General features: G+C 42.1%; 1 protein-coding gene across 6 annotated transcripts in view; it reads right to left on the minus strand.

Annotated features, from left to right (window-relative positions):
* Positions 1–26,441, minus strand: part of CPB2 (carboxypeptidase B2) — a 58,879-nt gene extending 32,438 nt beyond the window's left edge. Inside the window, exons 1-7 of one of the 6 annotated variants that reach the window (XM_036301612.1) lie at positions 26,035–26,441; positions 10,171–10,246; positions 7,390–7,499; positions 5,432–5,463; positions 5,322–5,398; positions 3,264–3,365; positions 305–409 (exon numbers count right to left, since the gene is read on the minus strand). In XM_036301612.1, coding sequence (XP_036157505.1) covers positions 305–409; positions 3,264–3,365; positions 5,322–5,398; positions 5,432–5,463; positions 7,390–7,499; positions 10,171–10,246; positions 26,035–26,108 — 576 coding nt within the window. In that variant the 5' untranslated portion in view covers positions 26,109–26,441. Of the gene's footprint in view, positions 1–304; positions 410–3,263; positions 3,366–5,321; positions 5,464–7,389; positions 7,500–10,170; positions 10,247–15,605; positions 15,673–26,034 lie in introns of all 6 variants that reach the window. The other 5 variants (XM_036301616.1, XM_036301611.1, XM_036301613.1 and 2 more) reach the window with 5 other exon arrangements.
* Between the last annotated feature and the right edge of the window lie 531 nt (positions 26,442–26,972).

Here is a 26,972-nt window from a genome sequence, read left to right on the forward strand (position 1 = left end):
TTCTTAATTATATTCTAGTGTTTAGCCCTAGCTTAAAATGTAAGAAAGAAAAGGCTGACAATCTTTAGAATGATTTTAATGCTTGAAGTTATGACTCTAAAGCATAATATGCATATAAGTCATCTGGGAAGCTTGTGAAAATTGTAGATTTCTATGCCTCACCTCCAGAGATTTTAAGTCATGAATTCTAGGCTGTGACTTGGGAAAATGCATTTTGTAAACAATCCAGCTGATTTTGACACAGATGGTCTTAGGCCACGTATTTAGAAACTCTGGTCTAAGAGAATGTGAATACTGTACTTACATGGTCTATGAACCACAAGCAGAAAGCAGGGGAGATCCATTCTCTGGCATGGAGTCCACAGTCAATCCAAACAGCATTTTTGGCTGCTTGTTGTTTTTCAGAAACCTGCCCAAAGAAAATAAAAATAATAGCAAGGAGCCTCAGGATAACTTCCATTTATTTAGGGCTTGTATTTTAACTAGAGGCCCAATGCACGAAATTTGTGCAAGAGTAGGCCTTTCTTCCCCCCTCTGCCAGCACCTGTTTCCCTCTGGCACCTGGACCCGGGCTTCCCTCGTAGCCCTGGCTTCCTCTGGAAGGTCTTCTGGAAGGATGTCTGGTTTAATTAGAATATTATGCTTTTATTATTATAGACTCTTTTAACAAATATATGACATATGCATTAGTCTCTGAATTACTTTGAGAATTCTGAAGAAAAATTAAAAGCTGGTGAGATTACAAGTGAAGAGATAAAATTATTAAGATCACATACCTGGTAAGAGTCAGAATTAAGAATTGAAGCCAGGACTTTTGACTTAAAGCTCTTTTATTCCCCAAACATTTCAGTAGTTATAACTAGTGGAAATGTAGAAGTAGAGACCAGAGAATTAGTGCTTCAGGCACTTTCTTCACACATCGTTAGAGGTAAATGGTATGTGTTGGGTAGGCAACTTTCTATGGGAGGTGTGGAACAGAGAAAGGCTTGAGAAAGGGGAGCCAGTAGGCTATTTCTCCATTTTATACAAAAAGAATCACACATCTAACTTCACACAAACTTATCACCAATATATCTGGGGACAGTAGGCTTGTTCTGATTCACAGTATTGGGGGGTGGGGGGCTAGTGCATGATGTCAAATCTCTGGAAAAGGAGATATTTTCCAACCTTTCTTTTCTCAGTGATAGCCTTTAAGGTCTTCAGCAGAATTCTCAAATTCACCTCCAAACAAAATGAATTATATTTCATTTGCTTTTAAAAAATAGTTACAACCCAACTTTAGAGTATGGAGGGAAGGGAGAAGAGTGTTGTAAAATCAAACAAATATGTGGGGTTGAAATTCCAAAATAAGAAAAGAGAGAGTTAGATTTTTAGATTGCCATCTGCACTACCCAAGGAAGATTTTCTTAACTAACTTGGAGATAGTGATATTCAATGAGAAAGCAAGTGAGAGAGTCGTGTGCACTGACCGTGAAAGGTTAAATTACTCAAAGAAGAGAACTGCTTGGCTGACTTAATCTATTCAATTTAATAGAAAACCCTGAGTTGTCTGAATTAGTTGTCTTCTGTCCGTGCTAAGCAAGCTCTGCTGGTGCTGGTGCTGGTCCTGACACTGGCAAGCAGGAGGAACCCTAGAGACCTACATTATGTCCTTATGCGGGCATCCTTGGCCAAGTAAGAGGAGACTAAAGCATGCAAGAAGCATGGCTTCCCCACATGTACATCTAAGTACCAGAAACACAAGTTCCAGTGAGTACACACAACATGCTGAAAGCAAATGCCATGGATGGGATGCCATGATTACAAGGATCCAATCTGAGCAATTCAGTCACCAAGAAGACCCAATGTTTCATATGTCTGTCTTGAGACTGCACTGCAAGTTTCTTCAGAACAGATTAAAACTTAGAAATTCTGACTCAAAATCTTATCTTTGAATGACCAAAAAGGCACACCTATCACAATTTAGATAATGTTGGGAAACTAAATGTAAATTAAATATTAGTAAAGAAAATATTTTCCAATGATTATTTTTTCCAGAGCTTCTTTTTAAATATATATATATATATATATATATATATATATATATATATATATATATATTAGAGGCCCAGTGCACAAAAATTTGTGCACTCAGGAGGGTCCCTCAGCCCGGCCTGTGCTCTCTCACAGTCTGGGATCCCTCGGGGGATGACCACCTGCTGGATTAGGCCTGCTCCCCAGGGAATTGGGCCTAAGCTGGCAGTCAGACATTCCTCTGGCAGCCTGGGAGCCCTTGGGGGATATCCACTTGCCAGCGGGCAGCAGGCCTAGCTGCAGTCGGACATCCTTAGCGCTGATGAGGAAGCGGGAGAGGCTCCCACCACCACCGCTGTACTGGCGGTCATCAGCCTGGCTTGTGGCTAAGCATAGCTTCCCCTGTGGGAGCACACTGACCACCAGGGGGCAGCTCCTGCATTGAGCGTCTGCCCCCTGGTGGTCAGTGTGTGTCATAGTGACCAGTCATTCCCAGTCACTCTGCTGTTAGGATCAATTTGCATATTACCCTTTTATTATATAGGATATATTTAGGGTGGGGAAAGTGGTACAAAACAGAAGTACATCATTATAAATTATCAAGAAAGAATTAGTATGTTTTTATGTCTCCCTCAAATTCTTCTTTGGCCACATTTACTCACCTTTACTAAGGCCAATTTATTCAACTGAAAATGAATAACCAAATGAACTGTGATTAGAACAGAAGCTATCATATCAACCCTATTATCAGGACCTCAGCATTCCCCTGGTTCTTATCCTTCCCTGGGTTTGGTTGTTCAGCTTTTGTTTGTTTTGTTTTGTTCCAAAAACTGTGTCAGTGTCAGTGTTTGTCCAATAACAGATCATCTCTCTCTTTTCTTCTTCCTACATAAGGCAGTCAGAGGTGGTGGTGGTATAAATAAAACAAGGACATGAAAAATAATCCAGACCACATCCCTTGCCCTTTATTTTATGACAGTAGGTCTTGAAGTTCAGGGAATTTATCTGTCACATAAAAGAGACAGACTTAATTCTAAAATTGGGATTTCTACTCATAGACCAACACTGCATTAGTAAAGCGAAAAAAAAAAAAAATTAACCCTAAGTAGCTGAGTATTAAAGTGGAGGAACAGTTGTAATACAAATATTTACAGAACTCAAAGAAAAAAATCCAAATTATAACAAGTGCCACTGGAGAATTAACACATCCCCTGGAGTCGACAGATCAATTACTTTCCCCCATGACATACCTTTAAAACATAAAGCGGACGCTTCTCATATGAGGATCCAATGTGGATTTTTTCAATCATATCAGGATACTGCTCAGTTATAACATCCATCCAAGAATAGATCTATCAAAATGGACATAAGCAGTCAGTCATAGAGTAAGTTTGAAGCATTTCCCTGACCAAAGGAAGCAGACAGCATCTTCAAGGGAAGGAGAACTCTCTAAAACCTGTGTAGGTAGAAAGAATGAGGAACTAAAATACTTGGGGCAGGTGTTTCTTCTGTTGTTTAGGAAAAATCAATAAAAGTAAAGTTTTGAAAATTATCAAGGTTTAGAGAAAGAGCAGAAAAGTACTGAAAACCATATGACAAAGTAGGAAAAGTTCATCTTTAAAGTATGTCTCCTAAGAGTTATTTTTAAAGGCTCATCACATCAAATCCCTGCCTCTGTGTATGAAATCCTCTTTACCGTTCATTCACAAGTTCACTTTTATTTGAATTTTTTTAAAAAAAATTTCACTTTTTAAGAGTAACCTAAGGAAGGCCTGGGCACTGTCTTTGCACAGGATAAATGATAGGGCACTTATTTCCCACTAGAAACCTGTGAATTCACAAGAAGATCTGTGAGATGATAAGAGGCAAAGGTATACAACCTGGAGGGGAAAACAATTCTCTTCTACCCTGAGAAGGCATTTGATTCTGGGCCTGTCTCCTAGTTGACAGTCCAGTGGTACTTGTGGTTCCATCAAGATTATAGTGGAAGGACAAATAAAGAATTCCAGGCCTGACTTTAGGCTAGTGTCCAAAGATGCTCCTGGGAAGCCTACCTGCTGCCAAACACCAGTGCTGTCAATGTCCAAGGGGCTGGAGATTTAGCTGTCAGGGATTTCCTCAGTGGGCCTCTGTTTACTGTGCTATTCTTCTAAGGAATGACTACATCTGAAAGAACAACTACATACAACTATTTTGTGTTCCAGTGATGGTTCAGTAGAATTCCTTCAACAGGGGAGACTGTATTATATGAAGGTAGTTTTATAGAAGACTCTTTATTTCACAATCTAATTGAGGTAATGAAGATAATATCCTTTGAATAACTATCTTCTTTTGCTATTTGTTTTAAAAAGTATTTTTATTGGTATTTGTTTTTCTCCCCACAGTGGATTACTTAAGTTTTCTAAGTGAGAGTCAATGACAAAAGAATACCTCCTGCCCACCTGTGGTGAGGACTGAAAAAGAGATCAGTTCTGAAGGGGAAGGAGGATTTGAGGGAATTTTCTAAGAGCAAGATTACTATGGTTCCTATGAACCTCCTAGAAAGGAGGAGTGGAAGGGAGGAGAGTTCCAAGGCATTTTCTGGAATGTCATTATTAAATTGTGTACCTCCCAAATTCATATGTTGAAGCCCATAACGTCTAGTATCTTAGAATGTGACTATATTTGGAGATAGGGCCTTTAAAGAGGTAATTAAGTTAAAATGAGGCTGTTAGTGTGGGTCCTAATCCCTTTCAACTGATGTCCTTATAAGAAGTAAAGATTGAGACATATAGAGGCACCAGGGATGTGTAATACAGAGAAAAGGGCAGGTAAGGACATAGCGAGAAGGCAGCAATCTGCAAGTCAAGGAGAGATCATCAGGAGAAGCTCACCCTACTGATACCTTCATTGTTGACTTCTAGCCTCCAGAACTGTGAGAGAATAACGTTCTGCGGTCTAAGCTACCCAATCTGTGGCACTTTGTTATGGAAGACTAACACAGTGGACTGTTAAATTTTTGTGTGGCAGTTTCAATAAAATGTCCCTATTTATTATTCCCTGCAGTTCCTTAGCATGCAGTACTACTCCTAGCAGGTAGAGATACTCTTAGTTATGGACAAAATCCTGCTTAGAGGCAGTTTACCAAATATGATGCAATTTTCCCAGTGAAAATATCTACAAAAGGATGAGTTACCACCATATGATCAACTTAATTGTAATATTTTTTACCCTTTTCCATTAATTATGATATTTTAGTAATTTTCCATAATTGAAGTGCAAATGCTGGTATGAAAATAGTAATTTTGGTGAGAAATATGATGGCTTACTTCATTTAGTGGGTGATAATTTTCATAGTATGAGGAGGAGGCCCGGGGGCTGATGGTATCATTGGAAGTCTGCTGGCAGGGGCTGATGGTATCATTGGAAGTCTGCTGGCGGATAAGATCTTCCACATCTTCCATCAAGATACTAGATGATAAAACAGAGGGTGAGCTGGTTTTCGAAAAGGGCTCTGATTTTCCCACATGGCCCATTGTAGCCACAACAGGTGAGCATGGGGAAAAAATCACTAAGAAACCTAACAAGCTAAAGTTCATCAAGGTGAAAACTATATCACTTACCATTATGGTGAGCTGAAATTCACAAACCTTCTTGGTAGAGCCCATATGGACACTGGAGAAAGTGACTTCTATGTGGTCTGTTTTCAAGGCCTCCAAAATGTCACCCTTTCCCTACTATTATCAACATTTCTCAACTGTGCTTCATCAGTGTCTTTTATGTGAGCATATAGGTTAGTGGACAGCTTTCTTTAACCCAGAGTAATATTGTATTATTCTATTTTCAGTTAAAAACCAAGGAGAAGAAGAAAGCTTTTTCTTTTTCTTTTTCATTGTGATAATCGTTGAACTATACCAGATGTTCTGAAGAGCCAAAGATGATAAAATCTCTAGAGAAGTAGAAGCACAGGAATAGGGTAGGCATGGGAAAGTCATCTTATTTAATGTCTCTTGAGAAGTGCCACACTGTTAATGAGGCAAACATTGAATCAAGCCATTTAATTATCTGAGATGAACAAGTTGAAAGTTAGCTATCATTTTAATAATATTTCTTTACTTTTATTGAGGCCAATTGATAAAAATCAAGGTTTTGACATTAGATAGGTCTGGGTTCAACTCCTAGCTCTGCCATGTTCTAGTGGTTGGCAAACAGTGGCTCGTGAGCCACATGCGGCTCTTTGGCTCCTTGAGTGTGGCTCTTCCACAAAATGCCACATGCAGGCACGCACATATAGTGCGATTGAAACTTCGTGGCCCATGCACAGAAGTCAGTATTTTGTGGAAGAGCCACACTCAAGGGGCCAAAGAGCCACATGTAGCTCACGAGCTGCAGTTTGGTGAACCTTTTGAGCTTGGCATGTCAGCATTTTGAAAAACTCTAGCTTAACTCTGGTGCCATGTCACATATAGAAATTTTTGATATTTGCAACCATAGTAAAACAAAGATTTATATTTTTGATATTTATTTTATATATTTAAATGCTATTTAACAAAGAAAAATCAACCAAAAAAATGAGTTCACGTGTCATCTCTGACAAGCGTGTCATAGGTTTGCCATCACTGGTCTAGGGCAACAGGAGGACATGAACATTTGAACAATGGACACAGAGAGCAGATGTTGGATAGGAGACTTCAAAAGGAAGAGGGCATGAACTCTGAGCAGAAACTGCATTTGCTGCACTTTAGTCTTGAGGCAGACATTCAGGGATGTTCAATGACCTAGTGAAGGAAGCAAAATCCTCTTTACCAGCTGCTTTTTTGAGAGGTACCATAAAGTCTACTCAAGTGAATGACAATTTTGTTCCCCAAGTCTGGGTATACAGTAGAGCAGTGGTCGGCAAACTGCAGCTCAGCAAATTGCGGCTCGCGAGCCACATGCGGCTCTTTGGCCCCTTGAGTGTGGCTCTTCCACAAAATACCGGCTCTTCCACAAAATACCGGCTTCTGCGCATGGGCCACGAAGTTTCAATCACACTGTACGTGCGTGCCCACAGGTGGTATTTTGTGGAAGAGCCACACTCAAGGAGCCAAAGAGCCACATGTGGCTCGCGAGCCACGGTTTGCTGACCACAGCAGTAGAGGAACTATAAGAAGGAAGGAATTAGAAAGACCTATAAGAAACTGCACAGATCATTGAGTCTAACAATCCTTTTGAGGTCATGAGAGGTTAAACCACTTGTTCAAGGTCACAGAGCCAGCTACTTGGGCTTTATCACCAGTCTGTTTTGGAGATTTAACATAAGTATTTCTTTTTCCAAGAAGCAATTGTACCGTCTGCTAGTTAAATGCCTCGTGGGTGCTTATAATAATTATTCAATGAATATTGAATGATGCTTACCTGAATGGAATTCTGTTCTCATGTAAATGGGATTTCACATTGATTATATCAACTGCATTCACAAAAAAATGGACTTCTTTTGCTTTTACAATAAAGTCAGCTGTTACTGGCTGCCACAGAACAATCGGCAGTTTTAAATGGAAAAATTGATAAAACAAAAAATGGTTATTTATATTATTCTTATCTGTAGCTAATGTCATAAAAGTGTATCTATAAGGAGAATCCTATATAATAAAAGCCTATATAATATATGCAAATCGACCGAACAGCAGAGCGACCTGTGGAACAACCAGTTGCTATGATGCGCACTGACCATCAGGGGGCAGACGCTCAATGCAGGAGCTGCCCCCAGTCTGCAGGCCTCAGGCCAGCCAATGAGGGAGCCAGCAGGCTGGCGGAGCAGGGTGGGGCTTGCCAGCAAGTGGGCTGGTGGTGGGGGGGGGGTAGGGCTGCCCCCAGTCGCCCCACCGGTCACCTCCTGCAGAGGGAGACAACCTGTAACGGAGGCAGGGGGGCAGGGCTAGCGAGTAGGCGGTGCCAGGTTGGCCAAGGTGGATGCCATTGGGGGCCCCCTGATCGACCCGCCAGCTGCCCCACAGATTGGCCCTGATCACTGGCCAGGCCTAGGGACCCTACCCATGCATAAATTTTATGCATCAGGCCTCTAGTGAAAATATACTTCCTGGCCACTGGTCCTCATTTATACACATGGCATTCTAAACTTTTATTTTGTGTGGAGCTTGTTTTATTTTTCTCTGTAATTTCAGTTGCTAAAGAGGGCCTGGAACATGGTAGGTACTCAATAAATATTTGATTAAATAATGAACGAAGGAGTGAATGAATATACTTAAGGCCCAACTGTATAAAACTGTATGTGTATGTCAGATACTCAGAAGAGAAATAAAATTTTGTATAGAAAGTTGATTAAATGGTGATTTTCTTTCATAAAAAAATCCATATTCTTGATGTTATCATCATGTCTGTGCTCCTATTCTTTAATCTAATTATGGGCTTTGATCAATATCTTCCAAAATTATTCACATTTTTTTTCCCTATTTCACTGCACTTTTTCACACTCATTTCCTGTGCTCGTTATAGTCATAGTTTGGTATAAACCCAGCAAGTGTCATTCTTTTCACTATTCAGGTGAAGAAATTAAGGCTCATAGCTAAACTTGTCTAAAATCACACACTTAGGAGTGGCAGACCAAGAGCTAAATTCTAAATCTCTGATGCTTCCTTTGGTGGTATTTCTCTGTCCACAGTGTGTTGGCTGTGAAAATTCACTGCTCAACTCTTCTGTTGGGAGAAACATAGTTGACTGACCTCACCAGCTGTTCCTGCTCTTGATCCACCAGAGACTGAGGCCATGCTCTCCGGAGCTGCAGACAGCCAGTGATCGAGCATTATGATTATATTCATGCAGATCCCCCCAAAAAATTGCAGGTCTATTCTTGCTAGATAGGAGTTTCTTCTTACATGTGGCTTTGGCTTAAGGACTCATCACTGGTCCCCCCAGACCTACATTGGAACTGCCCTTCAGTCTAGAGACTCTTCATGCACAATCTTCCTTTCTACACAGAGGTCAGAGCTGCATTATGATCTAAGGGTGCTCCAAGTCACCCCAGGTCCTCCTTCTTCATGCTTCACATGCATTTCTCTTGAAACTTTAATCTGGTCTGACAAACATGGAGCCATCAATTTTTTACCATGATATTTTGTAACTCTTATCAGGCATTCTGGGGATATGGGTCCCAGGCATGAAAATGTTAGTAAATTTTCCCTTGTCTTTTTGATGTTTGCGTCTTGGTTAAAAACTATTGTTTTATAAGTGAAGTCCTATTGGACTTCTTTTATCATAGTATCTTTACAAATACACACTTTAAATCCCAAGGTACTATTATGTGGCTAGCTAAAAAGCCAATAGTACAAATGAAGAAGGTTTGATTTTGGGAACCAGCAAAATCATGTGATTATGGGAAGGGGAAAAAGGGTATAAGAAGAGGGGTTTATACCAGTGATATGCAAGTTAGACAACATATAGGAGAGAACATGGCACACAATACTTCCACAAAATGAAATAATCCTATATAATAAAAGCCTAATATGCAAGTCGATCGAATGGCAGAACAACCAGTGGAACAACCTGTCGCTATCATGCCAACTGACCACCAGGGGGCAGATGCTCAAAGCAGGAGCTGCCCCCAACCTGTAAACCCCAGGTCAGCCAAGGTAGGTGCCAGCAAGGGCCTCCCAATCGCCCTGCGGGTCGCCCTGCGGAGGGAGGCGACTGATAGTGGTGGCAGGGGGCAGGAATGGCAAGTGGGTGGCACCAGGCTAGCCAAGGTGGGTGCCAGCGGTCCCCCCCGATTACCCCACTGGTTGCCCCACAGGTTGGCCCTGATCGCTGGCCAGGCCTAGGGACCCTACCCATGCATTAATTTTGTGCATTGGGCCTCTAGTCTATATATAAAAGCCTAAGCAACCGAGCAACCAGAACGACCAGAAAGACCGGTCGATCAGTCGCTATGACATGCACTGATCACCAAGGGGCAGATGCTCAATGCAGGAGTTGCCCCCTGGTGGTCAGTGTGCTCCCACAGCCAACCTCCCACGGCCCCTCCCCCCAGCCGGCCGGTCAACCTCCCACAGCCCCTCTCCCTGGTCAGCTGGTCCCCCCTGCCCCCATAGGCCTCAATCACCAGCCAGGCCGAGGGACCCCACCCATGCATGAATTCGTGCACCGGGCCTCTAGTTTACAAATAAATAAGGGAAAAATTACCTCATATGTTGTAGTAAGACTCTGCAGAATTTGAACTTCCCTAGAGCTTCTAGGAAGAGCAGATAAAACCTGGCCACTGGGGAAAAATAAAACAGAATTTTGATGTTAAATAAAAAGCAAAAATGAAATAAATTATACTGTTAGGGGCTTTGAGATAATTACAAAAAGGAAACAAACTTTAAATGTTAGAAGAAAAGAGGATCTTGCTACAGACTATGTGGTGTTAAAAAGAGAACATATATTTGCTCATTCTTTCTGCTCCTACACAATTGCAATATCAACAGCTCTCTTAAATGGGAGTCAGTTTGCAGAGTGCTTTCTCTTTTCCTTGTGTGTGTGTGTGTGTGTGAGAGAGAGAGAGTTGATTTTAAAAATTAAATATTTGGTGCATAGGGAATATTTATGCCAACACTAGCTTATCCTATATAATAAAAGGCTAATATGCAAATTGTCCCCTTGGGAGTTTGACCAGGAGACTGGGAGTTCTATTGCTCGCTATGATGTGTGCTGACCACCAGGGGGCAGCGTGGAACATGGCAGGTGAACAGCGATGACGGTGGTACACTGAGGGAGCGAGGGAAGGAGGAGGCGGGGAGGCCAGGAGGCGGGGAACCTGATCAGCCCTGATCAACAGGTAGGCCTAGGGGACCCTACCCATGTACAAATTTTGTGCACTGGGCCTCTAGTTACATAATAAAATTAATGCGTGTGAAGCCATTACCCCACTTAAGAAATCTAACTTTATTGGTGTCCTTGAAGTTCCCCACCCCTGCTCCCCAGCCACATCCCCAACGTTATCCACTACCCTAAATTTTCACTTTGCTTATTCTCTTGCTTTTCTTTATTGGATGGATTCTTAAACACATGTATGGATTTTTGTATGTGTGGATTCTCAAAATATCCTTACATTTGCTTGATTTAACTATATAAAATGGTACACAATGTCTTCTTCTGTATCTTGTTTTTTCACTCAACATTGTATTTTCAAGATTACTATTTGTGTTGAAGTACCTAATCATAATTCATTCATACTTATAAGAATTTGTCTACAAGTGGAATTGATATTTCTTCAGGGTATGCACAATTTTAATTTTGTGAGATAGTGTCAAATTATTCCTCAAACTTTTTGTTTCCATTTGTATTCTCACAAGTAGTGGAAAGGATTTCCCATAACTCCTCCTCCTTGCTAACATTGATGCTGTATGACTTCCTTTTTTAGTCTAATGGTTGTGAAATGGAATCTTGTGACTTACCAATGAAGTATAATTATTTCCAGTAGATTATTCTTTGTGGCAATAGGCTAGTATGATAGTCTAAATATTAATCTTTTTTCAGTTGTATGTATTGAAAATATCTTCTACCAGTTTGTCTTTTCTCTCTTTATGATGTATTTTTATCCATCATTTCCTTATGGGTTTGATGGGTATTTTTGTTTTTGTTTTTTTGTCTGTATGATAATAACTCTTTTCCGATCCCTGGGTCATATTCTTCTTTTGTCTTTCTCATTTAAGCTTTTAATCCATTTGAAAGTTATTTGATTGAGTGCAATGTAAAGAAGAAATTGAGTTCTTTTTTTATTCTTACTAGTAGTGTAATTTATTAATCGCTAATACTTTCCTCAGGGTTCAGCTATGCCAATTCTGCCTTATATAAGTTTTCATGCATTTTTCTTTTTTTTTACAGAGATAATGTTGGTTCATCACACCATTTCCTCTTCCTGGGCACACAGAAAAACTGCATTTCCCAGCCTCTCCTGTGGTTGCATTGAGACCATGTGCCTGAGTTCTTGATAATGGGAATGTGTGTGGGAGTAGCAGGTGGTAGTTTTTAATGCTTATGTTTTCTCTCACCCTGTGGCTAGAAGCAAAGAACCCGAAGATGTGGAGTTGCAAAATGGAAGCAGCTCAGATCTCCAAGTTGCAGGAGAGCACTAGGGAGAGCCCTCATGACCTTCAACAACTGGTGATATGAGTGAGAAATAAATCTGTGTTCTGGCAAGTGAAACTGTTTCAGGGTGAACTCATTATCCTATATAATAATAGAGAAGCATGGTAATTAGCCATAATTTTGCTACCCTTCCCATTGGCTAATCATCGAGATATGCAAATTTACTGCCAGCCAAGATGGCGGCTGGCAGCCAGGCAGCTTAAGCAAACATGAGGCTTGCTTGCTCCAGTGACGGAGGAAGCCAAGGTTCCTTGCCTGCCGCCGCCAGGCTCTGAGCTCCTGAAGCAACAGTTCCAAAAGCTACAATGTTTCAATTATAGAAGCTAAAAGATGGCAGTTAATTTGCATATACCAGTTGCTAGGGAAGACTGAGGACAACATGGAGGCCAAGCGGCACAGAAGGGAGCTAAGTAGAGGCCTCGAGGACAGAAATGGAGCCAAGGCTGTGGAGGTGGGAGGCAGGAGGTGGGAGGGCAAGCCCAGCCACAGTGGCTGAGAGCCGGAGGGGCAGCGGCTTGGAGGGGAAAGGGCAGTGCCTGGGAGTGGGAGGGGAAACCTGCCACAGCGCCTGGGAGTGGGAGGGGAAACCCAGCAGGAGCACCTGGGAGTGGGAGGGGAAACCCAGCAGGAGTGGCTTGAAGCAGGAGGGGAAACCCAGCCGCAGCGGCTCAGATTGGGAGTGAAGCCCGCCTCAGCGGGTTTCGCTCCCCTCTCTGCTTCGCTCCAGCCGCTGGAAGCCCTATTCTTGCAGGAATCTTCCTGCAACGGGTCTCTAGTCCTATATAATAAAAGCCTAATATGCTGAGTGTCCAATCATGTGTTCAACTGTTCGACCAGTCCCTATGATGTGCACTGACCACCAAGGGGCAGATGTTCCAACCAGTAGGTTAGCTTGCTACTGGGGTCCAGCCAATCAGGACCAGTCTCCTGGTCGAACTCCCAAGGGGAGACTTTGCATAATATATATATATATATATAACAATAGATGGAATTCATATGAATGCTTATCAGTAATAGAATATTGGTAGTACCTCCACATCCTAGGATATTTTATAGCCATTATAAAGAACTAGAGGCCCAGTGCACAAAAATTTGTGCATTCAGGGGGGTCCCTCAGCCTGGGACAGTCTGGGACCCTCTTACAGTCTGGGACCCCTCGGAGGATGTCCACCTGCTGGCTTAGGCCCGCTCTCTGGGGGATCGGGCCGAAGCTGGCGTCAGACATCCCTCTGGCAGCCCGGGAGCCCTCGGGGGAGGTCCACTTGCCAGCGGGGAGCAGGCCTAAGCTGCAGTCGGACATCCGTAGCGCTGCGGAAGAGGCGGGAGAGGCTCCTGCCACCACCACTGTGCTGACTCCCTGTGGGAGTGCACTGACCACCAGGGGGCAGCTAATGCATTGAGCGTCTGCCCCTTGGTGGTCAGTGTGAGTCATAGTGACCAGTCATTCCCAGTTGTTCTGCTGTTAGAGTCAATTTGCGTATTACCCTTTTATTGTATAGGATAGAGGCCTGGTGCATGGGTGGGGGCCGGCTGGTTTGCCCTGAAGGGTGTCCCGGATCAGGGTGGGGGTCCCCACTGGGGTGCCTGGCTAGCCTGGGTGAGGGGCTGATGGCTCTTTGCAGGCTGGCCAAGCCCCCCAGAAGGGACCCTCACTCCATGGGGGTGTGGCCAGCCTGGGTGAGGGGCTGATGGCTGTTTTCAGGCTGGCCACACCCCCTTCAGGGTGGAGGTCCCCGCTGGGGTGCCTGGCCAGCCTGGGTGAGGGGCTGAAGGCCGTTTTCAGGCTGGCCACACCCCTTTCAGGGTGGAGGTCCCCACTGGGGTGCCTGGCCAGCCTGGGTGAGGGGCTGATGGCCATTTTTAGGTTGGCCATGCCCCCTGGTAACCCAAGCTCCCAGCCTCTCCTTTTTTTTTTCTTTCTGGGATTTATTTATCTTCTATAATCGAAACTTTGTAGCCTTGGGCGGAGCCCAGGACTAGCCCGGGTAGGCAGGAAGCTTGGCTTCCTCCATCGCTGGGGGCAACCCAAGCCTCCTGCTTGCTCCAGCTCCATGGCCACTGCCATCTTAGTTGGGTTAATTTGCATACTTGCTCCTGATTGGCTTGTTGGTGTGGCTTGAGCATCGCTAAGGGATGGTTAATTTGCATGTTTCTCTTTTATTATATAGGATGAGATAGATTTATAATAATTAACTTGGGAATGATTTACATCATGTACTAAGGGAGATAAGCAAGAAGCAAGTGGAAAACTCTGTGAATATTACTCCATTTTTGTAAAATAAATAAATTAGAAAGAACAAGGAAATATTGTATGTGTAAAAAGCAGGAGAAAAGTTACAAATAAATAAACAACACATTGTTAACATTGATTTGGATGGTAGAGAATGGCAATTGATGGACTGGGTAGATGACAGAAGGGAGGAGCAAATAAGGTTGTTTTAAAAAGAAAGGTCTCTATAATTCTGATAGGAGAGATGACATTCAACTAATGTAAAACTATACATGGGTATACACAAATATATAAAGAAATGCATAAAAGAATGATCATTAAAATGTTAATTATGTTTTCTCAGTGTGATGAGATTTTAGTGTTTTTTCTCCTCCCTAATATTATGCTTTTCCACATTACTTACTTTCTAAAATTTACTTTTTTAACAAAAGGTTTCTTATTGTCTTTAGTCAGGAAAAATACTATTATAAAGCAACTCTGACTGTGAAAAAGCCACTCTTGAGCTTCTCATAATACTGGTGACCTTCTCCTTAAGCACAACCTTTATGGTTTTCAAATGTTCTCTGAGCCCATCAGTGAAGCATAGCCTTTTGTTGTATTTTCACTCTAGCATGCCCTGTTCCAGGAATTTTTTGATCCCTTTCTTACCATCTGCTGCAAGAGTTCTGACACTTGTAGTTCACTTAGTGCAGGCCATTGTTTTCTCAAGCTTCCAAACACCATTGAACAGCAGTTAACTCCACCTATCTCTCAAGGATCTAACTAGAATGTTAAATCTTGTGTTATGGGTGAGTGCACCTCCTTAGGATTATAGACTCAATTCTTTATTAACATACTCAACACTTCCACAGCGAGATTATATAATGACTTAACCCTAGCTGTTGGTTTGGAGGTTGGATAGGGAAGTTGGAGTAGATCCTGAGGGCTGACAGTAAGAAATGGCATTACAGAACTGAGCTCCCCAATAGCATTGGAGGTAACAAAATTGCTACATAATAGAAGCCAGGTGGCAGTGCTTAACTGCCAGGTAACAAATTGTGCACAATTATCATAATAAGCAGCAAGGTCAGAGTGGCAGCCAGAGAGGGACGTGATCTTCAGAAACCTATTGTTAAAGAGAACACAGGGTTCTTAGTGGCAAGATAGATGGGAAGCCAACAAAAGTATTGCTCAACCTTTACAAAAAAAAAAATAAATCAAGAATGGATAATGAGGAAGCTAAGGACATCTATTCCTATCCATTGCCCAGTTTCCAGACCTGGGCCACTTCTTAGATCCAGAATTTCTTGCCTGAAGGAGAAGTCAGGTCCCCACCAGGAAAGACCCTGCAAAGGCATAGAAAAGATATATGATCATGACGTCCTCAGTATTTTCCCAAAGGGACCTATGGCAACTTACTCAGGAAAATGCACGTTGGGAAAAGGGGATTACTCAAGCATTTTGAGGTCTTTTGGATTCAGGATCCAAGGTGACACTGAAACATGGAGAGCTGGAGTCATAGTCTAAGTCCAGCTGATAGTAGAATCACTGGGTCCAGGGATTCCCCCATGGTCATTTCTCTGGTCTCTAAATGTGTACTTGAAATGGACATACTTGGTAGTTGGACCCCCCCCCCCCATATTGGTTTCTTGCCTATAAATTAAGAGCTATCATAGTTAGAAAAGCCTAAAGGTGAAACTGTCCACCCCACCCCCACCCTTTCACAGCCAAGATAGCAAAATTATAAAAAATGCATCTGGAGAAAATGGCAGGTATAAGTACCATTCTTAAAGACCTAAAGATATAGTGATGGTGGTTCCCATCAAATTCACTTTCAATTCACCAATCTGGCTCCCACAAAAACCAAATGGATCCTAGAGGATGACAATGAACAATCAAACTCAACCAAGTAGGAATCCCAGTTGTAGTGACTGTACTCAATGTGGTATCTTTGCTGAGCAGGGCCTCAGGTGTATGGTATTTAGCTGATGAACTGGCCATCCCTCTCAAAAAAAAAAGCATCCAAACAGTTCACATCCACTTGGGACAGACACCAATATACTAGTATATTTATAGTCTTGCTTCAATCTTAGATTAACTTTCCCACTAGATGTAATAATATAGTCAAAGAGAATTAGCCTTTATGGATATCTCAGTCTACTATATCAGTATCATCATGTGAATCATGGATCAGATGAGCAAGAAGTGGCAAGTGCATTGGAGGTCTTAGTAACACACATGTATTTTCAAGGGTGGGCAAAAAATACCAGAGATTCAGGGCCTGCCACACTAGAAATATTTTAAGAGTCTAGTGGTATGGGATAGGATGGGAAATCCCTTTCAAAATAATGAATAGACTCTTCTCCAAAGAGGACATACAGATGGCTAATATATATATGTAAAAGTGCTCAATGCCACTAATCAGAGACGTGAAAATTAAAATGAGAATGAAGTATCACCTCACACCTGCCAGAATGGCTACCATCAATAAATCAACAAACAACAACTGCTGTCGAGGATGTGGAGAAAAGAGAACCCTAGTGCATTTCTGGTGGGAATTGAGACTGGTGCAGATATTATGGAAAACAGTATGGAGTTTCCTAAAAAAATAAAAAATGGAATTGCTGTTTGATCCAGTGATCCCACTTCTGGGAATACCATATCCTAAGAATCCCAAAATACAAATCAGAAAGAATATATGCACCCCTATGTCCATAGCAGCATTATTTACAATAGCTAAGTTCTGGAAACAGCCCAATGTCCATTAGTAGATAAGTGGATAAAAGAGCGGTGGTACATTTATGCAATGGAATGCTATGTGGCTGTAAAAAGGAAGGATATCTTACTCGTTAAAAGACAGCATGAAGGGACCTGGAGAGTATTATACTAAGTGAAATAAGTCAGTCAGAGAAAGACAAGTATCCTCATGACCTCACTTATATGTGGAATCTAATCAACAATATAAACTGATGAACAAAATAGGTCCAGAGGCATGTATACATGGGACAGACTGACAGATATCAGAGGGAAGGGTGGTAGGTGGGATGGTAAGAGATTGACTGAATAACTTATATGCATATATGCATAACCCATGAACACAGACAAGAGTGTGGGGAAGGCCTAAGGTGGGGTGGAGGAGGGTGAATGGGGGCAAAGAAAGGGGGTAGGGGATATATATAATCCTATCTAATAATAGACAAACATGGTAATTGACTGTATCTTCACTACACCTCCCATTGGCTAATCAGCGCAATATGCAAATTAACAGTCAACAAAGATGGTGGCTAATTTGCATACTGCAGGCAGGGTGCGACAGCGCCATCCCGCCTGCCTCGCCTCCGTCCGGGCCTGCTATCTGTGACCCGGGGTGGCGGGTGTCCGTGTGTGACCTGACCCGGGGAGGCCAGGCGGGGCAGCAGCAATTGGCCGGTGTGCGACCCACATGGGGCATCCCGTGTGCAACCTGACCTGGGGCGGTGCCCCAACCCCCATATCAGCCCTGCCGTGTGTGTGACCCGGGGTGGCGCCCCAACCCCCGGATCGGCCCTGCTGTGTGCGTGACCTGGGGAGACGGGGCAGGCACTGAGGGATCGGGCCTGCCATCTGCCATCTGGGGAGCAGGCCTAAGCCAGCAGGTGGTTATCTCCTGAGGGGTTCCAGACTGTGAGAGGGCACAGTGGGGCTGAGGGACACCCCCTCCCACCCTCCCTCCCTCGCCAGTGCACAAATTTTTGTGCACCGGGCCTCTAGTAATGTAAATAAAAAATAAGAGATGAATGATTGCATCTCAACCTCCCATGCTAAAGAAGGGAGCAAAATTCTTGGTAGGTCTCTTGGGTTCTGAATATAGCTCACTAGGAAATACTGCTTCAAGACATATATTGGATGACAAAAGAGATTACCATTTTTTGAGAGGCGCAGAACAGAAAGGTTCAGATTGTCATGCAAGAGCCCTCATACCATATGGGATCAGAGACATCTGTGGTGGGAAAAGATGCCATTTGGAGGTTTTGGCATGTCCCAATAGAAGAATCACAATGTAGGCACCTAGAGCAAGGCCATGACATCTACAATGGAAAATCATATATTTTTTCAAAAATAATTCTTGGCAGCTATTGGGCCATAATATATATAGAATGCCTGACCATGGGACAACAAGTGGTCATGGGGCCAGTCTCACCCACCATGAGCTTGGTTCTGACATATTCACTGTGGTAGGTAGACTAATGTTCATGCCCTATTCCTTAGGATAATCTGTTACCTTACATGACAAAAGTGACTTTGCAAAGGTGACTAAGGTGAGGATTTTAAAATGGCAAGATTATGTTGGGTTATCAATGGTTTCACAAAGATCCTTAAAAGTGGAAAAGGGAGACAGAGGTGATTTGATCTATGAAGAGGTCAAAGTGAATCTTCAATCAGCACCATTCCTCAAGGAGACCAGGAAACCACATGGTGACAAAGTGACTACATCAGTCACCTTCCACTATGGGTCTAGGTTTGCCTCTTCTGCCTTCAAAGCCTCAGTCAGCATCACCATCTAAGGGCTTACATAGTGTATGATCCATGGGCGCATCATCACACATAATATTCTATCAGGTCAAGAGATCCACTTTTCAAAATATTGTGCAGAAACAGGTACATTATCATGGGATCCACTGTGCATATCACATACCACACCACTCAGAAACTACTAGCTTGATACAGCATTTGGAATAGCTTATTGAAGGATCGCTGAGGTTCTAGCTTGGAAAGGGGCAACATCCTCTAGGATACAGTATACACTTTAAATCAATAACATACAGTTCTGTGTCTCCACTAGGTAGAATACATGGCTCCAGGAATCAAGCTGGAGTGGCTCCATTTACTATCATTCCTAGTTGACCCATGTAGGGAAATTTTACTTTCAATTTACAAATATGGGTTCTGTAAGTTTAAAAGTCCTGGTTCCCAGAGGAAAAATCTTTCCACAAGACATATAAAGTTCTATTAAACTGCAAGTTCTTGCTGCTACACAATATTTCTGTCTCCGTGTGCCAAGAGATGATCAGAAAGGAGAGGAGTTACCTTGCTGGAAGGGGCAATTGACCTTGGTCATCAGGAGGATATTGAGGGCTGCATTCACACAGTGAAGTGGCAGGCAAGAATATGATTGGCTTTCAGATAATAAACTTAGACATTCTGTGATATTCTCCTGCCCAATTTCTTTATATGTTGACAAATGCAGCAGCCATGGCCCAAGAGGGCATGGTGATTGGGGCCTCAAACCCTTGATGCTGCAGACCTGTGTTACCTCACCAGGTAGGCCGCCTATACCAGGATAGGTACTGACAATGAGAAAACAGAATGGGTGGTAAAAAAGGGGGATGATGGGTATTGGTTAGTCTCTCAAGACTTGCTGTAGCTGTAGGGACTGTAGTTAATTCCACTAATGTTTCTCTTCTATGTTTCTTTCTGGAAAAGAGACCAACCAGAATCCAAAAGCGTATTTTATGAAGCAGATTGATCTGAGTAGCACAAGGTGTGACTATATAGTAGATGGCATGTGTGCTGCCCTGGATGGGTCTCTGGGAAGGATAGGTGCTAGTTCTTTGAATGTTTAGTAAAATTTACTTGTGAAGCCATCTGGTCCAGGACTTTTGTTTGTTGGAAGTTTTCTGATTACTGCTTCAATTTCACTAGTTGTAATCTGTCTATAAGATTCTCTGATTATTCCTGATTCAGTTTGGAAAATTGTATGTTTCTAGGAATTTATTCATTTCATTCAGATTGCACAATTTGTTGGTATATGATTATGTATAATATTTTCTTATAATCCTTTGTATTGCTTTGGTGTCAATTGTTACTTCTTCTCTTTGATTTCTGATTTTATTTATTTATCCCCCCTCCCCCCTTTTTTTTATTGACGAGTCTGGTTAAAGGTTTATCAATCTTGTTTATATTTCCAAAGAATAAGCTCTTGGTTTCAATTATATTTTATGTTATTGTTTAAATCTTTTTTTATTGATTTCAGAGAGGAAGGAAGAGGGAGAGAGAGAGAGATAGAGATAGATAGAGAGAGGTTAATGATGAGAGAGAATCATTGATCAGCTGCCTCCTATATGCCCCTCTTCTAGCTTGAAATGTTTCTGTTGAGAAATCAACTGACAATCTTATGGGGGCTTCCTTGTAGGTAACTAACTGTCTTTCTCTTGATGCTTTTAAGATTCTCTCTTTGTCTTTAACCTGTACCATTTTAATTATGATGTTTCGATGTAGTGCACTTTGGGTTCATCTTGTTTGGGACTCCTTGTACTTCCTGGACTTGTGTGTCTTTTTGCTTCACCAGGTCAGGGAAGTTTTTGGTCATTCTCAATCCCATGCTCTCTCTCTTCTCCTTGTACCCCTTTGATGCAGATGTTGTTATGCTTCATGTTGTCCCAAAGGTCCCTTAAACTATCCTCATTTAATATTTTTTTCGTTTTGCAGCTCTGATTGGGTGTTTGTTTCTTATTTGTGTTCCAAATTGCTGACTTGATCATCTGCTACATCCAACCTATAGCTTATTTCTTCCAGTGTATTCTTTATTTTAGATATTGTGTTCTTCATTTGTGACTAGTCTTTTCTATATGGTTTCTATGTTCTTTTTCATGCTGTTGAGTATCATTATCACTTTGATCTCTATATTTGATAAATTGCTTGCCTTCATTTTATTTATTTATTTATTTATTTATTTATTTATTTATTTATTTTTCCTCTGGAGCTTTCTCCACTTCTTTCATTTGGGGTATATTTCTTTGTCTCTCCATTTTGACTGCCTTTTTGTTTCTATGTACTAGGTAGATCTGATCTGACTCCTAGCCTTTGTGTGGTAGCCTTATGTGGTGTCATTTGAGGTCCAGTGGTGCAGTCTCCTTGATCTCCTGAGCTGGGTGCTCCAGGAATGTGCCTTGTGTGGATTATTTGGGCCCTCCTATTGTGATTGAGTCTCATTGCTATTGACCCATTCATGTGTCAAATTGACCTTCATGCTGACTGTGGCTCTCAACCCCAATCACAGCATCCATGCTGCGGTGTAGGTGCTGACCACACAAAGTGGAATTCAGCTCAGCAGTTTTTGGTGTTTGTCAAGCTCTCCAATTGGATATACTGCTTGTGAAGCTTATTGGATACTGTTCTGATATTGTCTGAAGCTGGCCACTGGTGTGTTGATTCTGGCCCTTTGGGGGAACTCTGGTACCTGCCAGAGTCAGATGCTGTCTGTGACAGGCCCCCAGCAACTTGTTTGGAGCTACAAGTTTTCCAGTTTGTGGTGGCCTCTGATGGGCCTGGGTGCTCCCAGAAAGGACCAAGCTGTGCACCAAGACTGTTTTTTTACTAGCACTGGACCCAAGGTCAGGTCAGCAAAAATCCCAAGGTCCCCCAATACCTGCCTTTGCCTGTCAGCTGTCTGTTAGCCTCAGTCACTGAAAGAGCCTCTGATGGTACTTGAGTTGCCTGAGGTATTTCACAGTGAGTTGCCAGGTAGGGGTGAGTAGTGTTCACCAGACTGAAAGAGATTCAAATTCAGTTTCAGTTCTGGACTAAGGCCACTCAGCAAATGTCCCAGGTATACCAAGTCTAGCTGCCACCTGCTGGATGCTCTCACACCTTTGTGTTGGGGTGGGGTCTCAGGGAGTTATCAGAGTGAGGCTGGCAGTTTTCAGGCCCCCAAAGACCAAGATTTGGTGATGTGAAGGCAGGGCTCTGCTCTGGTTGGGCTTGCAAGGGAATAATGGTCCCTGTCCTAGAGCCGCTCTACTCAGTCTGTCTCAGATTCTGCCGAGAGGAGCCCAACCTCAGCAGTGTGGGGCCTCCAGGAGTTGGGAGGATGAGGCTAGTGAATCTCCCATGAAGGGGAGGTGCTGGTCAGACTTCAGAGAAAGTGGGGGTTGTGTTCCTCACCAGAGATCCACACAACTCAGTCTGTCCCAGATTTTGCCCAGCCATCAGCAGGGTGGAGCCACCAGAAGTTGGGTAAATGGGTCTGCTAGGAGCCCAGAGGGTGGGTCTATCAGATCACCCATGAGGGAGATATGCTAGTCAGGTTCACAGGAAAGTGGAGGAAATGGCTCCTGTCCCAATACCACACAACTCAGCCACTGATACCCCTTGAGTTTGCCCAAACCTCTACACCCCATCCAAGGCAGCTGACTCCTCAGTAGAGCATAAGATCTGTAGGGTGGGGTGAGAGTAAGTCCAGAGGGTGGGGCTATTGCTTTCCCCCAGGCTGATGGCCTTTGTAGGGGAGTGCTTCACCCAAGAAAGATGGCATCTGTGGTAAGGGAGAGGGACTCAGCACAAGGGTCCTGGCAGCTGTCTCTTCAGCTCTCTCCCCAGAGCCACAAACCCCAGTCTCTGCCCACACAACTCTAGTCCATTCTGCCCTTTCTCTGCTGGAGCCCAGGATGAGTGAAAAAATGTTGTGTGTTGGCCCTTTAAGAGATTGCCTGTGTCTTTAGTGGACTCTTGTCTCTCCCTGGTGGACAGAAACCCTGCTGATTTTTACAGCCAAATGTTATGTGGGTGCTTCTTTCTGGCTCTGGTGCTCTGGGCTGGGGTGCCCACCCTGGGTTTGAGACCCCACACCTCTCAGGGGAACCCTCCCCACAGCTGAGATATCCCTCCAGAACTTCAGCTGCCCATGGGAGCAGGGCCAGCCCTTTTCTCATCTCTACCCTTTCTACAAGTCTAGATGTGGCTTTCTTTGTAAATCCCTGGTTATAAGAATTCTCTCCAGAACCTCACCAGGTAACTCAGTTGGTTAAAGGGTTGTCCTGATATGCTAAGGTTGCGGGTTCGATCCCTGTTAATGGCAAATACAAGAATCAACCAATGAATGCGTAAGCGTAAATAAGTGGAACAACAAATTGATGTTTATCTTTCTTTCTCCCCCTTCCTCTCTCTCCCTTTCAAACACACACACACACACACACACACACACACACACACACACACAATTTCTTTTCAGCTAGTCTATAGTTGGTTATTCAGGATGATTCCTGGGAAGAGGTGAGTGTTCCTTCCACCTACTTCACCACTATCATGGATCCCCCTTTTTAATTCCTCCTCTCCCTGCTCCCTACTTTCTGATTCTAAATAAATAGCCTCACCTGACAGGCTATACTTAGGTAATCATAGCACAATGCAATTATTGGTTGTTTACCAGATACTTGCCAGTATTTTAGCTGTGTTTGACCTTTAAAAGCAAGTGACTATGGAGACTTCTTTGTTGTTGTTGCCTTTCTCCTAGGCAGATGGTATTTATGCCTTTAAAACTTTTTTTTTTGTCTTTCAGGGCATTTCACTGATGATATTTATCTCAATACAACTACAAATCTGCCACTAAGAGATTGTCTGAATACAAAACATTATTAGGAAAATGATTATGACAAGAAAACAATAACAAAGAACCACTTTAGAAAAAGCCACATCATTAGCTAGTCCAAGAAGAAATTATATTCTTCCCTCAGAAATAATTCATCAAAGTCTGTCACCATGAATGAAATTAGATATCTCTTTTAGCTTTAGTATTGGCTATTCCTGGAAAAACAGCACACAGAATTGTTTGGTATAAAAAAAATTTTTTTTTCTCCCAGAAAGAAGAGTTTGTGTTTTTTTCTAGTGGCGATATGGGACTGAGAAATCAGATATGCTTCTGCTCACACAACTGCAGTTTCCCCTCCCCTAACACACAGAGACCATCACCATCGACACAAAGTATTAAATATTTTTTATATTATTTGGTTAAAATATAGTCATTGTCTCATTTCTCTCTTTGAGAGTACAGATCTCAGTCAGACTTCAAAGTATATGTTGAAGCAAAAAATAGTAAAAAAAGCCATGCATGGAGTTTTCTCATTTATTTCTTCACCACTTCTTCCTTTCTGTCTATTTTATTTGCATAACATTTAGTCTCAGCACACTGTTATATGCGTATTCATTCTGAAGGCACATGATAAAGCTTTTAGTATATCTTGCCAAGGGTTATCTTCTCGAAGAGTTTGGTTGACAATGTGATCATATGGTTCCCTACAGAAGAGTACACAAAGCCCTGTACCCAGCGGGCTTTCTCTGAAGCAGGCACTGAGGCCACCTTTAGACCTGCCATAGGTGAGGACCAGCTGACTGGACCTCGACCTCCAGCTCCGGCCTCTCTCTACCCTGCATTCCAGACAGACTGTATTCTCCACAAACTTGCAAATCTGATATCCCTTCAAATTGGTTCTTTTCATATTTTCTAGATTTTTTTAGAGGCAATGGTGTGCAAGGAGCATAGTGGAAATGAGGCTAAAGTGGGCTTGAATCCAAACTCTACATTTACTATTTGATTTGGGGCACATGGTTTTTCCTTCCTGAGGCTTGGGTTTCTCCTTGGTAAAATGTCAACAGAGATTCCTAGAGTGTAGGATTGCAGACATCTGAAGAGGTCACACTTCTAAGTGCATAGACTGATGAATGGGATAACACGGGTGCTAAATAACCATGCATTCTCTCTTCCCCCTCTCTGTCCAGTGAGTGTCACTGTCTACAGTACCAGGTTGGACATGTTGTATCAGTTTTCCTCGTTCCCTCTCCCTTACCCTTAATTAAAGCCAATCACCAATTTATGGGATATTAGAACTGGCAAGGACCTTAGAAATCATAGTCATCCGAGTTATTGATCAAATATGGAGACATAAATCACTGATTTTTCTAGCAATTTGACTCTTGTGTCACCTCAATAACAGTAATTATTCAGTGGTGAAGTTTGTGCTTGACAATTGACAATCATATTGAGCAAAAAAGAATCAACCAACTATAATTAGTTCAGTGATGATGTGCAAACACAGCTTCAGGCTTACCAGTAAAATTCTATTATCTTAAATGCTCTTTATAATGCAAAATTTTTTTTCTGGTATAATTTTCTCTGTCCCTCTCTCTTTGCCAATCACTAACATGGGGAGAGGAATCCGTTTCAGCAGAAATTGGAGAAGAAAAAAATCATAGAAGCAAAACAAAGAATAAAATAATTCCAAAGAAAACAATATCAATAAAAGCCCTAAATATTAGCTAGTGAATACATTACAATGTTACACATAGCCATGAACTACGAACTACTTTCACCTCATATTATATATGCCAGAGCATGTGTTCATTCGTGTTCTTCTAAGGGATTTATAGTAGAAAACCCTAAAGGAATCACTCTACTAAGCAAAATAAGAATTAGATATATACATGTAGCTGTTCTTATAACACAACTATTCTTCCTTTTATATTCCATGCTTGAATACTCATGCACAACCTAACCTATTTGATACCTTGACCTTGTTCTCCCTTCTATGTTTCATGTACAAGAATAAAATAAATTACCTATAGTTAATGTATTTTATATGTGTTAGGGTGTAAAAATTACTTTTTATAAATGTTTATTTTTCTTTAATCTCCATACACACTGAATGTACATATAATCCAGATATACATATAATCCTGATAATAAAACTGGAACCAGATAAGAAAAAAGACAGGCTCTAGTTCTAGTGAGATCCTTTTCTTGAAATTTAATATCTGTAAGGGCAACATGGAAAGTTTCAGAAAGAGCTAACCTTCAAACTTTAACAATTGTTCCCCATTTCAGTGCACTTACCACATTCTATGGGGTATGCAAGTGGGAAAATGGCCAACCACCCTCTAGGATTCCATTAGGTTACCTTTGAAATGCGAAGACATGTTGTTCAAAAACGAGGACAGTGGCTACCAGGACTCCAAAGCTATAAAACTTCATCCCAACAGTTCTTTGCAGAAAAACAAATTTCTCTGAAGAAAAGGGCCCTGATAACAGGTTACATAAGAGCCTTCTTTACACACTGGTTAAAATATAATGCTGTTTTCCTCCCATTTCTGTAATCAATCAACTTGCATTTCCACTCTCAAAAAGGAAGTATGATGAGAGCTGTTGTTCTTAGTTGAGACCATCTAGAAAATATTTAACTTTTCAGGGAAGATGAAGCCAAGAATAAACGGGTAGTAATGTAGCAGGAACATAGGAACATGTTGGACTTATTGGAGAGCCACAGCCAGCTAGCCTGCGAGTCAACTCTACCCACTAATGTGCCAACAGCAATCAAGGCTCAATTACTACAGGAAGGCACACACAACCCACACAAGGGACCCAGCTCAGATGATCAGGGAGACTGTGCCAATGAGACACACAGGTCGCCTAGTACATAAGGCCATCCTGACAAGATTGGAAGATGTAGCAGATCTGTCTAATACATAGAAGCAAATACAGAGGAGACAAAGAAATGTCCTAAATAAAAGAACAGGACAAAACTCCAGAAAAAGTACTAAATGAAATGAAGGCAAGCAATCTACCTGATAGAGTTCAAAACACTGGTTGTAAGGATGCTCAAGGAACTTAGTGAGAAATTTAACAGAGACAGTAAGCAAAAAAAAAAAAGACATAAAAACCATAAAAGAACCAATCATAAATGAAGAATACAATGACTGGAATGAAGAATACACTAGAAGGAATCGATAACAGATTAGATGAAGCAGAGGATAGAATCAGCACTTTAGAAGACCACGTAGTAGATATACCCAGTTGGAACAACAAAAAGAAAAAAAGAATTAAAAATAAATGAGGAGA

This window comes from Myotis myotis, unplaced genomic scaffold (genome assembly GCF_014108235.1).
Source record: "Myotis myotis isolate mMyoMyo1 unplaced genomic scaffold, mMyoMyo1.p scaffold_m19_p_3, whole genome shotgun sequence".
NCBI lineage: Eukaryota > Metazoa > Chordata > Mammalia > Chiroptera > Vespertilionidae > Myotis > Myotis myotis.